This window comes from Rhinoraja longicauda, chromosome 2 (genome assembly GCF_053455715.1).
Source record: "Rhinoraja longicauda isolate Sanriku21f chromosome 2, sRhiLon1.1, whole genome shotgun sequence".
NCBI lineage: Eukaryota > Metazoa > Chordata > Chondrichthyes > Rajiformes > Arhynchobatidae > Rhinoraja > Rhinoraja longicauda.
Genome location: NC_135954.1, coordinates 99,825,890 through 99,840,557, shown reverse-complemented (window position 1 = coordinate 99,840,557; position 14,668 = coordinate 99,825,890). Strand labels below are relative to the sequence as shown.

The 14,668-nt window shown below is 41.2% G+C and overlaps 1 protein-coding gene across 6 annotated transcripts in view; it reads left to right on the top strand.

The window, feature by feature from the left end:
- Window positions 1–14,668, top strand: part of LOC144607888 (disco-interacting protein 2 homolog C) — a 515,842-nt gene that overhangs the window by 415,729 nt on the left and 85,445 nt on the right. For all 6 annotated transcript variants that reach the window (XM_078425037.1, XM_078425045.1, XM_078425054.1 and 3 more), the window contains 7 exons: window positions 1,982–2,190; window positions 3,490–3,604; window positions 6,785–6,986; window positions 7,340–7,449; window positions 10,565–10,645; window positions 11,733–11,856; window positions 12,136–12,257. In XM_078425037.1, the coding sequence (XP_078281163.1) occupies window positions 1,982–2,190; window positions 3,490–3,604; window positions 6,785–6,986; window positions 7,340–7,449; window positions 10,565–10,645; window positions 11,733–11,856; window positions 12,136–12,257 (963 nt within the window). The remainder of the gene's footprint in view (window positions 1–1,981; window positions 2,191–3,489; window positions 3,605–6,784; window positions 6,987–7,339; window positions 7,450–10,564; window positions 10,646–11,732; window positions 11,857–12,135; window positions 12,258–14,668) is intronic.

Here is a 14,668-nt window from a genome sequence, read left to right as displayed (position 1 = left end):
GTGAAATCACTTTCATAAGCTACGACTATATGGTTATCTGGCATACTTAATGCCACTGGCTGGGGATGCATTTCCTGCCCACTATGAGCTCCACAACTGATTGCAAATGGTGATGGCCTGTTACAAATAAACAGGTCCGTCAGTAAAATTCTGCAGGGGTACATTAAACACCATGAATGCAGCAGTTTTAACTCACTCTTCAGATTGAAGAAGGGTCCCAAACCGTAAAGTTGCCTATCCGTGTTCTCCAGAGAAGCTGCGTGACCCCAGCACTTTGTGTCTTTTTTTGTAAACCAGCATCATCAATTCCTTGTGCCTTTAGCTTTAACTCACTATTCCGCAAGCTATTCTGTAGTTAAAAATAATATAAAACTTCAACATTATGGATTAAACCAAATCTTAATCTTGTTTCAATTTTAGAAACCAATTTGAAAATAACAGTATTTTAGGTAGTTGTGCACATGATGCATGAAGTAATGAATTTCATAGTGGACAGATTCCACCTTTGGACCTGAGGTTGTGCCAGAATTATTCTAGTTTGGGGAATTATTTTACTCTCAATTTTTGTAACTTGTATCGCATTGTAGATCCTGTCATATATTAGTGCAAAGGATAGACACAAAGTGCCGGAGTAACTCAGCGAGTCAGGCAGCATCTCTGGAGTAAAGGAATAGGTGACGTTTCAGGTCGGAACCCTTCGTCAGATTGAAATATAGAGGGTGGGGGCGGTGGGGGGGGGGGACTGGAGGCGAAAAAAAGCCAGAACAAAAAAAAAGTTAGTGCAATTGAACGATAGCCTGAAATGCATTTCCCTTGAAATTAGATGTGTTAGAATAACACTTTATTTAGCAAGTCTTTATTTGCGAATTGAACACGAAAGTCATTTGGGGCTTGGTAGATGGCAGTATGACCATTTCCAGGTCAATTGATGACCTTTGGGAATATGGCCCATATGTGGAGCACAGGTGGCATTTTTCCCCCAGTGCTGGCAGATATAAAAAAGCACATTGTGCATGGTTCGTGAATGGAATGTGGATTGAAAGCTCAGCATCACCCAGCTTCGCATTTGAATATGAAATAGCTCACTTGAGGTCTTCCAATCAATAGCGCAGTTTTGCTGCAATCACCTGTAGACCCATTGTAACGATACATTGCAGTCTGCTTGCAATGGTACCAAGTGCACCACTGGTGCCCGTTTGCAGTGGTATCAACTCGTTTGGGACCACTTGCGAAAAGGGAGTTGATCAGTCCATATCATTGTATGGGGCACGTCCAGTTGATGTGTGGAACTTTGTTTCCCACCCTGCTGCTGTGGTTTCTCTCACTTCCATGGCATCCTTTTCTGCCGCTATGTTATGCCTGCCATGGGAATTCCTTATATCGAGTCAAGAATGTTTTATTGTCATGTCCAGAAATGGAAAAATGAAATTCTAAGTTGCAGCAGCACAACAGATATGTAAACATAATACTCTATAAACCACATGATAAACAACAAAAAGTTCAGAAAATATATTTTATGTGTGTGTGTGTGTGTATATATATATATATATATATATATATACACACACACACGAACACAGTTTTCTATATATATACACACATACGTGCGCACACACACACACATGTATACATGCACACACACACACATATGTATCATATATACATATGCGTGTGTGTGTATATATATATATATTATATGTATATTAATGTTTATATAAAACAAACATGCAATAATAATACAAAGACAAAGTTTAATAGCCTGATGGTCACTTTCCAATAGTCAGTCCACTGTGATGCGGCAGCCCTGAATATTGGATTTATAAGAGGGAATTGACCTCTCCTGAATGTTGTTTTAATTGTTACCACTCTTTCTCTTAGTACTTCTCAATATAGGCCCACTGTGTGATTTTCTTGTCATTTGCAGTTTCTCAATTTCTGCTACCTGTTTCATTGATTCCTCTCCACTTATCTCCTGCTCCAGATGTTCCCCATGCTGAGCTCTGGTGCTCCAGTCAGTGAATATCCATTTGTCCGATCTGGACTCTTGGGCTTTGTTGGCCCTGGAGGAATGGTCTTTGTGGTGGGGAAGATGGACGGTCTAATGGTGGTCAGTGGACGGCGGCACAATGCAGATGACATCGTGGCAACGGCACTGGCAGTGGAACCAATGAAGTTCGTCTATAGAGGAAGGTTTGTGTCTGTACCTGGCTTGCACAACGTTACAGGAGTTGATCCTTCAAGCTGTTCCGCATTGAGACCGAATAATGAGTGGTGGCACAAATTGTGCAATTTGCATTGGTCAAGGAAACATTTTGATTTTGTGGGTATTTGTTGGCGAACTAAGAATGAACAATTGGTGTTAGATTTAACTATTACATGTCGTAAGTTAAAAAAATTGGCTGAGAAAAATCAAATGCCTATAAATTCAATAAGGTATCTGTCTACTTGTTTTAACAGAATAGAACTGCAGTCATCGTTCCTGAAGTGAGATGGGGTACAACCATCTCAGGGTCATCTTGCATTCCACTGAGTGTTTGGTTCTTAGAGTCACACAGTTAGAATACATGGGATCCATGGCAAATTAGAGACTCCTGTGGTATACCACTAATTAGCACTAAGGACCCGTAACTCATCCAATCTGGAAAGCAAAAATCCACCACTACTCTCTCTTACTAACTCAACAGTCTCTAATTTGCCATGGATCCCATGTATTCTAACTTTCAGGATTGGCCTACCATGTGTCACCTTGCAATAGTGTATGTGGACAACATCCACCTGATCAATCCTCTTCGTCACCTCTTCAAAACACCTCAAACAATTTGATCAAAACACAGCTTTTGCTTTATCTTGATAGAACAAAAACCAGTATGATAAACTTGAGTATATTATAATTCTAAATGAATATTTATTTGATCTTTTAATCGTTATATACGTTATTCAGGAAATGGATATGACATGTATGCATGTAGAATCTTTTAGGCATTTATTAAACTTTTATTATTAACTGAAAAGGTTCAAAAATATATATGTTATAGAGTCATAGAGTCTTACAGCATGGAAACAGGCCCTTCGGCCCAGCTTGCCCACACCCACAACATGTCCCATCTACACGAGTCACATTTTAGTTACGTATATAAAAAATCCCTAAGAAAGGAAATTGCAGTCATCTTAGCCTATGATAAAAACAATAATTACAGAATAACTTTCATTGGGTTGATGTCAGGACTGCTTGGAACAGGGTTTATGGTGGTACATTAAGCCTTGTGAAAAGCCATAATTGCACGTTGATTCATACAAGTTAAATTATGGTCAATTAAATGAAGAAATGAATTATGATCAGAAATGAAGGAATTATCACAGTTTAAGGTTGGACTAATAATACAAAATGAATTAGAAGTGATTTTGAATTAAATAACTGTTGTTGGATTACACATTGTAACCTTTCAGTATTGGTCATTTAATTTGATTCTGATCTTTGTCTGTTAACAGAATAGCTGTGTTTTCTATAACTGTTTTGCATGATGAGAGGATCATTATCATTGCTGAACAGAGACCAGATTCCACTGAGGAGGATAGCTTTCAATGGATGAGTAGAGTCCTTCAGGTAAAGATCATCGCCAAAATTGTCTTTGATTGACGTTCGGCAAACACATTGCTGACATTTAATAGCCTCTGGTAAAGGGAGAACGATAATTGCAAATAAATGTGAAATAATTCATCAAGTGAAATGTCTGGGCTGTTTGAGGCAGGGTATATGGTGGGACATTAAGCCTCATGAAAGGCCAAATGCGAGTCCATTCATTGGGTTGGAGATCATGCATATGTTTTAAAATACTCCTTTAATACTCCTTAAACTCACAGTTTAAGAATAAGGGATAGGCCATTTAGGACTGAGATGAGGAAAACCTTTTTCACCCAGAGAGTTGTGAATCTGCGGAATTCTCTGCCACAGAAGGCAGTGGAGGCCAATTCACTGGATGTTTTCAAAAGAGAGTTAGATTTGACTCTTAGGGCTAACAGAATCAAGGGATATGGGGAGAACATAGGTCCCACATAGGAGATTAGTGGGCAAAATTAGGGCACATGGTATTGGGGGTAGGGTACTGACATGGATAGAAAATTGGTTAACAGACAGAAAGCAAAGAGTGGGGATAAATGGGTCCCTTTCGGAATGGCAGGCAGTGACCAGTGGGGTACCGCAAGGTTCGGTGCTGGGACCCCAGCTATTTACGATATACATTAATGACTTAGACGAAGGGATTAAAAGTACCATTAGCAAATTTGCAGATGATACTAAGTTGGGGGGTAGTGTGAATTGTGAGGAAGATGCAATAAGGCTGCAGGGTGACCTGGACAGGTTGTGTGAGTGGGCGGATACATGGCAGATGCAGTTTAATGTAGATAAGTGTGAGGTTATTCACTTTGGAAGTAAGAATAGAAAGGCAGATTATTATCTGAATGGTGTCAAGTTAGGAGGAGGGGGAGTTCAACGAGATCTGGGTGTCCTAGTGCATCAGTCAATGAAAGGAAGCATGCAGGTTCAGCAGGCAGTGAAGAAAGCCAATGGAATGTTGGCCTTCGTAACAAGAGGAGTTGAGTATAGGAGCAAAGAGGTCCTTCTACAGTTGTACCGGGCCCTGGTGAGACCGCACCTGGAGTACTGTGTGCAGTTTTGGTCTCCAAATTTGAGGAAGGATATTCTTGCTATGGAGGGCGTGCAGCGTAGGTTCACTAGATTAATTCCCGGAATGGCGGGACTGTCGTATGTTGAAAGGCTGGAGCGATTGGGCTTGTATACACTGGAATTTAGAAGGATGAGGGGGGATCTTATTGAAACATATAAGATAATTAGGGGATTGGACACATTAGAGGCAGATAACATGTTCCCAATGTTGGGGGAGTCCAGAACAAGGGGCCACAGTTTGAGAATAAGGGGTAGGCCATTTAGAACGGAGATGAGGAAGAACTTTTTCAGTCAGAGGGTGGTGAAGGTGTGGAATTCTCTGCCTCAGAAGGCAGTGGAGGCCAGTTCGTTGGATGCTTTCAAGAGAGAGCTGGATAGAGCTCTTAAGGATAGCGGAGTGAGGGGGTATGGGGAGAAGGCAGGAACGGGGTACTGATTGATAGTGATCAGCCATGATCGCATTGAATGGCGGTGCTGGCTCGAAGGGCTGAATGGCCTACTCCTGCACCTATTGTCTATTGTCTATTGTCTATTGAAAGCAGGATCTGATTTTGAATGGCCAGTCATAATCAGCGGTGCTGGTTCGAAGGGCCGGATGGCCTACTCCTACACATATTTCCTATGTTTCTATGTTTATCAATGTGGCCAATGGTCATTTCTGTGAGTGAGACTGTGGGAATTTGGATGAGGGCATGATTGGACTTGCTTTTGTTGGCCCCATCAATACATTGTCCAATGAAACCCATTAATCAGACGCATGACTTGCAATTGGGCTTTTAGTCAAGCTGCATCAGCAAAGGAAGTGCACATGGAATTACACACCAGCATGATTCATGGCTTTCGGATGAAAGATAAAGGGGGGGAAAAAATGTCAGTAATGCTTTCACATAAATGTTTCCTTTTTCGCAGTTATATTTTTTTGCCAATGTTGCTCATCTGTTGGATCTTGTTGAGTGGAATCCTTTCAAATTATGCTGGCGAGACTAAGACATTGTTGATCATCGGACATTTCCTTCACTTACATTTGCTTTGACTTCGGAAGGATATTCCCCCCTTTCACTTGTACTGTCAAGTGTTTAATTTACAACAAGTTCATCTTTTTTTTGTATGGATGTCATTTTTATTTCATTAACCTGGATTGGCCAGTGGTTATCTTAGAAACCAAGACTTCTTCAAATATATTGATCACATTTCTAATATTGACAACCGTTCCTGAGATTTACAACTATAGTGTCATCCAAATGTCATAGTGTTCTTTGCGGCTGATTTGGAAACCTAGGTGCGTTTTGCACAATCTTTGCAATGGGATACTTCAATCATAACTTTAAGATTGCAAACTTTAATGAAAGAAATGCTCATGTGTAAATAAACCATGATAGCATCAGCCATAGCAATCAATTTATATGAAAGTAAGCCAAACATACTCTCCTCCTCACCCTTCTTCAGCACAGATTTCATTCAAGTATGTGTAGGAAGGAACTGCAGATGCTGGTTCACATCAAAGAAAGACACAAAATGGAGTAACTCAGTGGGACAGGCAGCAACTCTGGAGGAGGAATAGGTTACGTTTCGGGGCAAGACCATTCTTGTGAAGAAGGGTTTTTCGTTTTCAAGGTACAGCGTGGAAACAGGCAATTCGGCCTGCCAAGCCACACCAGCTGGTGATCTCCACACATTAACGCTACCTTAAACACACTAGGGACAATTTTACATTTATACCAAGTCAATTCACCCACAAACCTGTACGTCTTTGGAGTGTGGGAGGAAACCAAAGATCTCAGAGAAAACCCACGCAGGTCGCGGGGAGAACGTGCAAACTCTGTACAGACAAGCACCCGTAGTCAGGATCGAACGCGGGTCTCTGGCGCAGTAAGGCAGTAGCTTTACCGCTACGCCACCGTGCCGCCATTCCTTCTCTCCAGAGATGCTGCCTGTCCTGCTGAGTTACTCCAGCATTTTGTGTCTGTTTTCATTTCAATGGTGTTGGTAATGCTGATAATATATTTTTATAGTTGAAAATGCATGACGCGGCAATAAGGACAATGACTGACGAGAGTGCATGTGTAATGTAAACTTATTTTAACAATTATTTTTTTAAAGGCAATCGATGGTATCCATCAAGTAGGGGTTTACTGCTTGGCCCTGGTACCAGCTAATACTCTTCCAAAAACGCCTCTGGGTGGCATACACCTCTCTGAAACCAAACAGTGCTTTTTAGAAGGTTCTCTCCATCCGTGCAATGTGCTAATGTGCCCACACACCTGCGTAATAAATCTGCCCAAACCAAGGCAGAAACAGCCAGGTAATGTTCTTTGCTTCCATAAGCTCAGTGTAAAATTATATGCTGTGAAAAATATTTGAAGGGATAATCAGTACACTTGAAGGGATGCCTCTGTAACATAGGGTAAATATCCTTTTTTCCCTTTTAATACAGTTTTGTATTTGAGTGCGCAAAATACATTGTAATGGGAACGCTCAAATTAAAATAAATGAAATATTGTTAGGAGGTGCAATTCTTACCATGATTGTGCGCTAGATATTTTGACAAAGCATGTTACCTACAAAGTATTGGCTTTAGGGATGCAGATACAGGTAATCCTTTGATGGTTACATTTTGCTGAAATGGGGTGCCCGCAATTTTTACCTTCACTGCAGAGATCGGCCCAGCTTCCGTAATGGTGGGCAATCTGGTATCAGGAAAGAGAATCGCCCAGGCCAGTGGAAGGGATCTAGGGCAGATTGAAGATAACGACCAAGGTAGAAAGGTGAGTCGGACTGAGTTTTGACAGAACTATGCCCTGTGGAAAGGTCACACAAGGAACTGCAGATGCTGAAATCTTAGAGCAAAACACAAAGTACTGGAGGAACCTCAAAGGTGCAGGCAGCATCTAGGGAGGAATGGATCAGCAAGGTTTCGGGTCAGGACCCTTCGTCGTCTGCCCATTCCCTCCACAGATGCTGACTGACCCGCTGAGTTCCTCCAGCGAAGTCTTGACTTCAATTTACGCAAAAATGAAAGTGATATTGGTTTATTATTGTCCTGTGTACTGAGATGCAGTGAAAGATTGCATGCAATCCAGACAAATTGACAAAATCACAAATTTTAACATTGATGAAATTTTCAGGCCTGCAGTTGAGGGAATGTGCGGTGGGGTGAGGTGACTGGGGGTGATGGGTTTATGTGGGGTTGGATGATGATGAGATGATGGTAGGGTTAAGGGCTTGGTGGGTGTTGGCAGCAGGTAATCAGGGCATTGGATGCTGTGCTGGCTAATGAAGTGATGCTGGTAGGAATAGTACAGGCTGAATCAATCCCTTCCAGTATTAGAGTCCAGAGTGTTTTACTGTCCAATGTCCCAAAATGGAACAATGATATTCTTATTTGCAGCAGCACAACAGGTATGTAAACATCGTACACAGTAGATACCATAATAAACAACAAGAAGTGCAATAAACTTTAAAAAAAACAATATAGTGCAAAATGAGATAATGATTATAGCCGTTCAGTCTTAGAAATCACCATCACTAGCACTCGGGATGTTGCACTGGACTTCGCTGAATAATGTTCCTCAGCCAACTTTCAGCAATTCCAGTCAGTTTAGAAAAAAACTTTAAATTGCATTTGACATTTCTAATAACTAGCCTGGCCTAACCTGTTTGGCCATAATGTCCAAGAATGTGTTTAAAGCCAAACTAAATTTTTACCGTATGTTTTTTTTCCTCTTTAAGGGCATTTAAACAAACATGAATTGCAATATTATGTTTATACAAACAAAATAAACACATATTCAAACCTGAAATGTGTTAATACTGAAATTATAATTAATTACTTATCCAGAGGGTAGGGAGCTACATGATGCATGTGGACAATTATATAGGATGTAAAGGAAGTGACATGTATGACAAATGAGTTGAAGTGGCCCTTGTGGCTAAAGGGATCAGGGGGTATGGAGAGAAGGCAGGTACAGGTTACTGAGCTGGATGATCAGCCATGATCATATTGAATGGCGGTGCAGGCTCGAAGGGCCGAATAGCCTACTCCTTCCCCCAATTTCTATGTTTCTATGTTTCTATGAAGGGAATGACTTGCTTATTTAGGTTGCGGGGTGAAAAGATGTTTCCTGTCCAATTAACATATAACATATAACATATAACAACTACAGCATGGAAACAGGCCTGTCCGGCCCTACCAGTCCACGCCGACCATTCTCCCTGACCTAGTCTCATCTACCTGCACTCAGACCATAACCCTCCAATCCCCTCCTATCCATATACCTATCCAATTTACTCTTAAATAATAAAATCGAGCCAGCCTCCACCACTTCCTCCGGAAGCCCATTCCATATAGCCACAACCCTCTGAGTAAAGAAGTTCCCCCTCATGTTACCCCTAAACCTTTGTCCCTCAATTCTGAAGCTATGTCCCCTTGTTGGAATCTTCCCCACTCTCAAAGGGAAAAGCCTACCCACGTCAACTCTGTCCGTCCCTCTCAAAATTTTAAAAACCTCTATCAAGTCCCCCCTCAACCTTCTACGCTCCAAAGAATAAAGACCCAACCTGTTCAACCTCTCTCTGTAGCCTAAGTGCTGAAACCCAGGCAACATTCTAGTAAATCTCCTCTGTACCCTCTCCATTTTGTCGACATCCTTCCTATAATTTGGCGACCAGAACTGCACACCATACTCCAGATTCGGCCTCACCAATGCCCTGTACAATTTCAACATTACATCCCAACTTCTATACTCGATGCTCTGATTTATAAAGGCAAGCATACCAAACGCCTTCTTGTCTTTATTTTCATTGTGAAGCTTTACTCTCTGCTCTTTAAGTTTTCTTTTCTTTTTCTTGATTCTGCTCACTCAAGTCAGCCTAAAGAATATTTCTAAACACTATTCCTTTGTGACCTCTCTCAATTCTGCCACTCAGAGGTTCATTTCTACTAGATTATAATCTCCATTTATAGTCTGTCACTGGTGGGTTTTAAGCAGGTACATTAGAATGGGCAAAGCAAAGCTAACTGACCATTGTAATGGGTGGATTTCCCACAGCTGTCTGTGCGACTGGTAGCTGGTCATGCAGTAAATTTTTAAGCTTCGGTTTCTTCATAGATTGTGGTAATAGAGCTGATCTGAATTAAATGACCTGTACCAGCTATTTCACGTCTAAAGTCGATTCAAGACCAGAATCCAGAGACTAAATAATGTTGTGTGGAGCTCTGATGCATTGTGTTTCTTACTTTATCTTCTCTGGCATTTACTATTGTCTTGCTGAACCTTCAGGTACATCTGTTTAAAATAGTCCCACAACAGTATTTCTTATTATGAGGTTGCAACTATTACGAGGCTGACTTTTTTTTTCTTCGAGATGATTGTAAATCACATTCCCATTTGTTAGATTTAAAAGGGGAGATGGGCCATCAGAGCTTGTGTCCTCTATCTGTCCAAAGTTTTCCATGGTTATTTATAAAATAGATCAATGAATCAAGTTGGATTTCAACACCAAGCCTGGCATCTTATTACACGCTATCCATAACCTCACGGTGCTCTCATAGACCTGCTGACTCACAGCACCAGAGACCCAGGTTCAATCCTGGCATCCAGTGCTGTCTGTGTGGGGTTTGCGCCTTCTCCCTGCAACCATGTAGGTTTCCTCCAGGTGCTCTGGTCTCCTCCCTCATCCCAACGACCGACCTGCGGGTTTGTAGATTAATTGGCCGTAGTAAATTGCGTGGGGGTTTCTTGCAAAAGTCGGATAACATGGAACTGATGTGAACGGACGATCGATCTTTGATGTGGACGCGGTGGTCCGATGGGCCAGTTTACATGCTGTGTCTGTAAACTAAACTAAACTAAACCTGTCATTCCTATGTTCTTGTTTTAGTTTATGTTTCTGGCTGAAGTTCTACAATGGCGTGCGCAAACTACTCCCGACCATGTGCTTTTCACACTACTGAACTCCAGGGTAAGTTTTGCATTGTCAAACAGTGGAATAAAGCAAATTATCTCTCTCCCGATGACCTCTGGGCACAAGTTGAAGAGATCACTGATGGGAAAAAAACCCCCAAATACTTTATTTCTTTTGTGGACAATTGAAAAGCAGAAATAAAACGTTAAACATGGCTAGACTGCCTGGTGATTTGTGGACAGTCTTGGTCCACATGGTATTAAATGACCATGCACTTACTTGAGAAATTACAAAATAAATGGAAGTGGAACTGAGAGGTTATTTTAGCCTGCAAAGATTGAACAAACTAATGGGCAGTGCAGTGGTAGAGTTGCAGGAGACTTGGGTTCAAATCTGACTAACGGTGCTGTCTGTACAGAGTTTGTACTTTCTCCCTGTGACTGTGTGGGTTTTCTCCGGTTGCTCCAGTTTCATCCCACACTCCAAAGACGTGCAGGTTTGCAAGTTAATTGGCTTCTGCAAATTGTAGATTCTCCCTAGTGTGTAGGATAATGCTAGTGTATGGGGTGATCACTGTTCAACATGGATTCGGTGGGCCGAAGGGCCTGTTCCCACGCTGTTTGTCTAAAGTAAAAGTCTAAAGTCTAACGTCTAACGGTTGACCAAGCTTTCCAGGATATGAATGTTTGTGATTTAGTGAAGAGATTTCAGAAATGAATAAAACCAGCAATAGAGGCCAATAATATAAGATGGAAGAACAATCCAGGAAGATATTTCTTGACCAAGAGCTTCTGGAACTCACTCTAGTAAGGCATTGAAGTGAAAAGTGCAGGTATATATGGGGAGGATGAACATACACACGAGGGAGAAAGCAATAGGTGAAAAGGTTTCCGACAGAAAATATTAATTCCAACATCTTTGGCTATTTCTATACATATAATGTAGCCATGATTTTTTCTTGAGTATATAAAAGGGAAGAAGAATCTGATTGATGAACACATTTTCAGAAGTTAATATCCGATGTGGATCCCGATACTGGGTGCGAATGCTGTTCCTAATTCTTGAACCTTCCAAAATTTCCATTTAGGATCATTGAATCGTGAATGAAGTAATCACAATTCACCTCTTATATTTTGTTAACCAGGGAACAGTAGCCAATTCTTTAACATGCCTTCAGCTGCATAAACGAGCAGAGAAAATAGCAGTAATGCTGATGGAGAGAGGACACCTGCAGGATGGAGATCACGTGGCTTTGGTTTATCCACCAGGTAGAGTGAGACTATACTTTTTGCCTTTAATGCACCCTTCCGCTCTTGACTTCAGCCTGCCTTGCGGTAAATATGTTAAATGTGGTAAAAAATTTACTGCCTGATTTAATGGTATTCCGTATATTTCAACCAGCTGAGCGTCATTAATTTAAACATTTTTTAAAATGGTTTAGGTGGCTTTTAGAGACAACCTTACAACTAGTCTATGCTGCGCTAACATGGAGCTTTATAATTAAAAATGCAGATACTGAGGTGAAAAATATTTTGTCCCTCATGCAGGAATAGACTTAATTGCGGCATTTTATGGATGCCTGTATGCAGGTTGTGTGCCAATAACTGTTCGACCTCCACATCCACAGAATATTGCTACCACGTTACCCACAGTGAAGATGATAGTGGAGGTAGGTGCAGGTTTTACTTTCCTAGACGTATTTTCACTCAATTCTTCCTTCCTGCCAATTCAGCTCTGACTCAGTTTACAGATACTCCATGTGTTATCATGCAGTCACAAGGAATATATCAGATGTGGGAATCTCACGTCGAACGCAAAGTGCTGGAGTAATTCAGCAGGCCAGGTAGCATCTCTGGAGGGCATGGAGAGGTGACATCTCGAGACGGGACCCTTCTTCAGGCTGATTGTGGTGGGGGAGGAGTAAGATTTTTTAAATGGTGAGGGGGGTGGGGGGAGCAGGACAAGTTCTGCCAAATGGTAGGTTGATGCAGGTAAGGGATTTTTTTTTCCGAGGGGTAGATGGGTGGGGTGGACAAAGGCGAGAGATGAAAAGGGGACAAAAGGATGATAAAAGAGGACTGGAGGAGAAAAAGAGACAAAGGGATGCTGATAAGGAGAGAAGTGAAGTGAAATGTAAACCCTGAGGGGAGGAGAAGGGGAAGAGGCTGGGGAGTGGGGGGATCGTAGGAGAATTAGTGTGCAAAGGGGTCAGGAAAGAGATGGGGGGGGGGGTAAATGTGTGAAGTGTTATCTAAAATTGGAGAATTCACTGTTCAATGTTTTATCAAACCGCATTTAAGATGCAATATTATGATAATTTTTTACACAGTGAAGTTTAAATTCAGTAAAATCGAATGCAAGATTCCTTATTAATTCTAATCAAGCTTGACTGGCGAATTACCTACAGCGGTAAATGTTCTTGCTTTGGATGGTTCTGATGTACTCTGCGACTCTATTATTAATGTACGTGCAGTTAGAGATGGCAGAATTGTTTGTGAGAACTAACTTGGTTACTCTTATAAATAGGCACTGCTAGAAGTGCTTGGCAGTCATGCTTGAAGAGAGAGAAACTAGCACTTCCAAATCACTAAATCAGTCATCATTATTCATCCAAATCACTGAATCCATGTTTCAGCATGAGGTTTATTAATGTCCACCAGGGTAGAAATGCAATGTCTTGGTCAACTTCAATTAACTGTTTCTTTCCCCACAGCTTCCAACCAGCTGAACATTTCCAGCATTTTTGTTTTTATTTCCACTTTCCATCATCTGCAATTTTATCTTTTGCTTTTCGTAATCTTATTCCATATGCATACATTCTCAAATAATTCCCTGCACTTTATTTGTCTTTTTGTTTGTGCCGACTCTTTTGGGATACACTGCAAGATGCTGCAGTTTCTGATTTGACCCCAGAAAAGAAGAAACGCATTATTTACTGTCAGTTAGGAATTAACCGCGTAATGTGAATATTGAATTGCCCAGAACACGGAATCCATATCCTGAAGTGTCATCAATGTACCTGTTGTGATTATTTTATTTTCTGGGCTTAGTTCACAAATGATGAGATTTATTGAAATCAGTTTCATTTTCCAATGAAAAGACAAAGCCTTTGGTTTGCTAATGTAGTACCATACCCTTCAAGTGACCACAAATGCTCACACACATTTACCTAGCAACTGTCTTTAAGTTCGTGAATACTGATGGTGAAATATTCACAAAACAAAACCACAGTCACCATTAACAATCTCCAGGCTGGAGGCAATTGTCTGTAGGGAGCTGGAAGCTCGTAGATCTGTTTGCCAGTTCAAAATGCACATGCTGGTGACCCAACGGAAGACAATTTTAATTACTGAGAAATGGATCCAGTGATTGGAATGAATAATGATGATCACGGCTTGTTCAGTGTTTGGAAGTGTTGTTACTGGAAATCTTCTGCTTAATTGACCATGGCGATATATATAACTTGTGAAAAAAATCTCATTATTTATCTCTGACCTTCAGATTATGAGGTTATATTCATTCTTGTCCATCAAACTCTCTGCTTTATCTTTGAACGGAGCCTTAGACGGTGCTAATTTCCTTCCTTTGCTTCAAGGCTCCACTCTCCCGTTAATTTATTCTACATCAATGCCATTAATGAAAGCCATGTCTTTCGTGCTCCCTTCTAATGTAAAGGAGGGCATGCTGCTGGTTCTGGAGAAGTGGAGACATAACCTGGGAAGATGTCTTCAAAAGGTTTTCGAGCAAAGCACTGGCACTGCAGCGTGTGGGCTCTCTGCTGCCATTATTTAAGCGAATAATTCCAATTATATTGCACCTCTCATTACTTTGAGATACCCCCAAGGACGTTGTAGCCAATAAAGCACCCACACTGTGGAGCCACTGCCATACTACAGGAAGCATGCAGGCCAATTTGTGAACAGCAGGTGGGACCAAGAGTGTGCAGTTAGCCTCTTGTGTCTTCTCCACCATTTTAATGAGGTTATACCTGTTATAACCATGTTATTACATCTTCCTCCCACACCCCTTCATACCCAATGGTGTTGCACTAATATCTCCTCAATGTGGCCACTTGTCAAA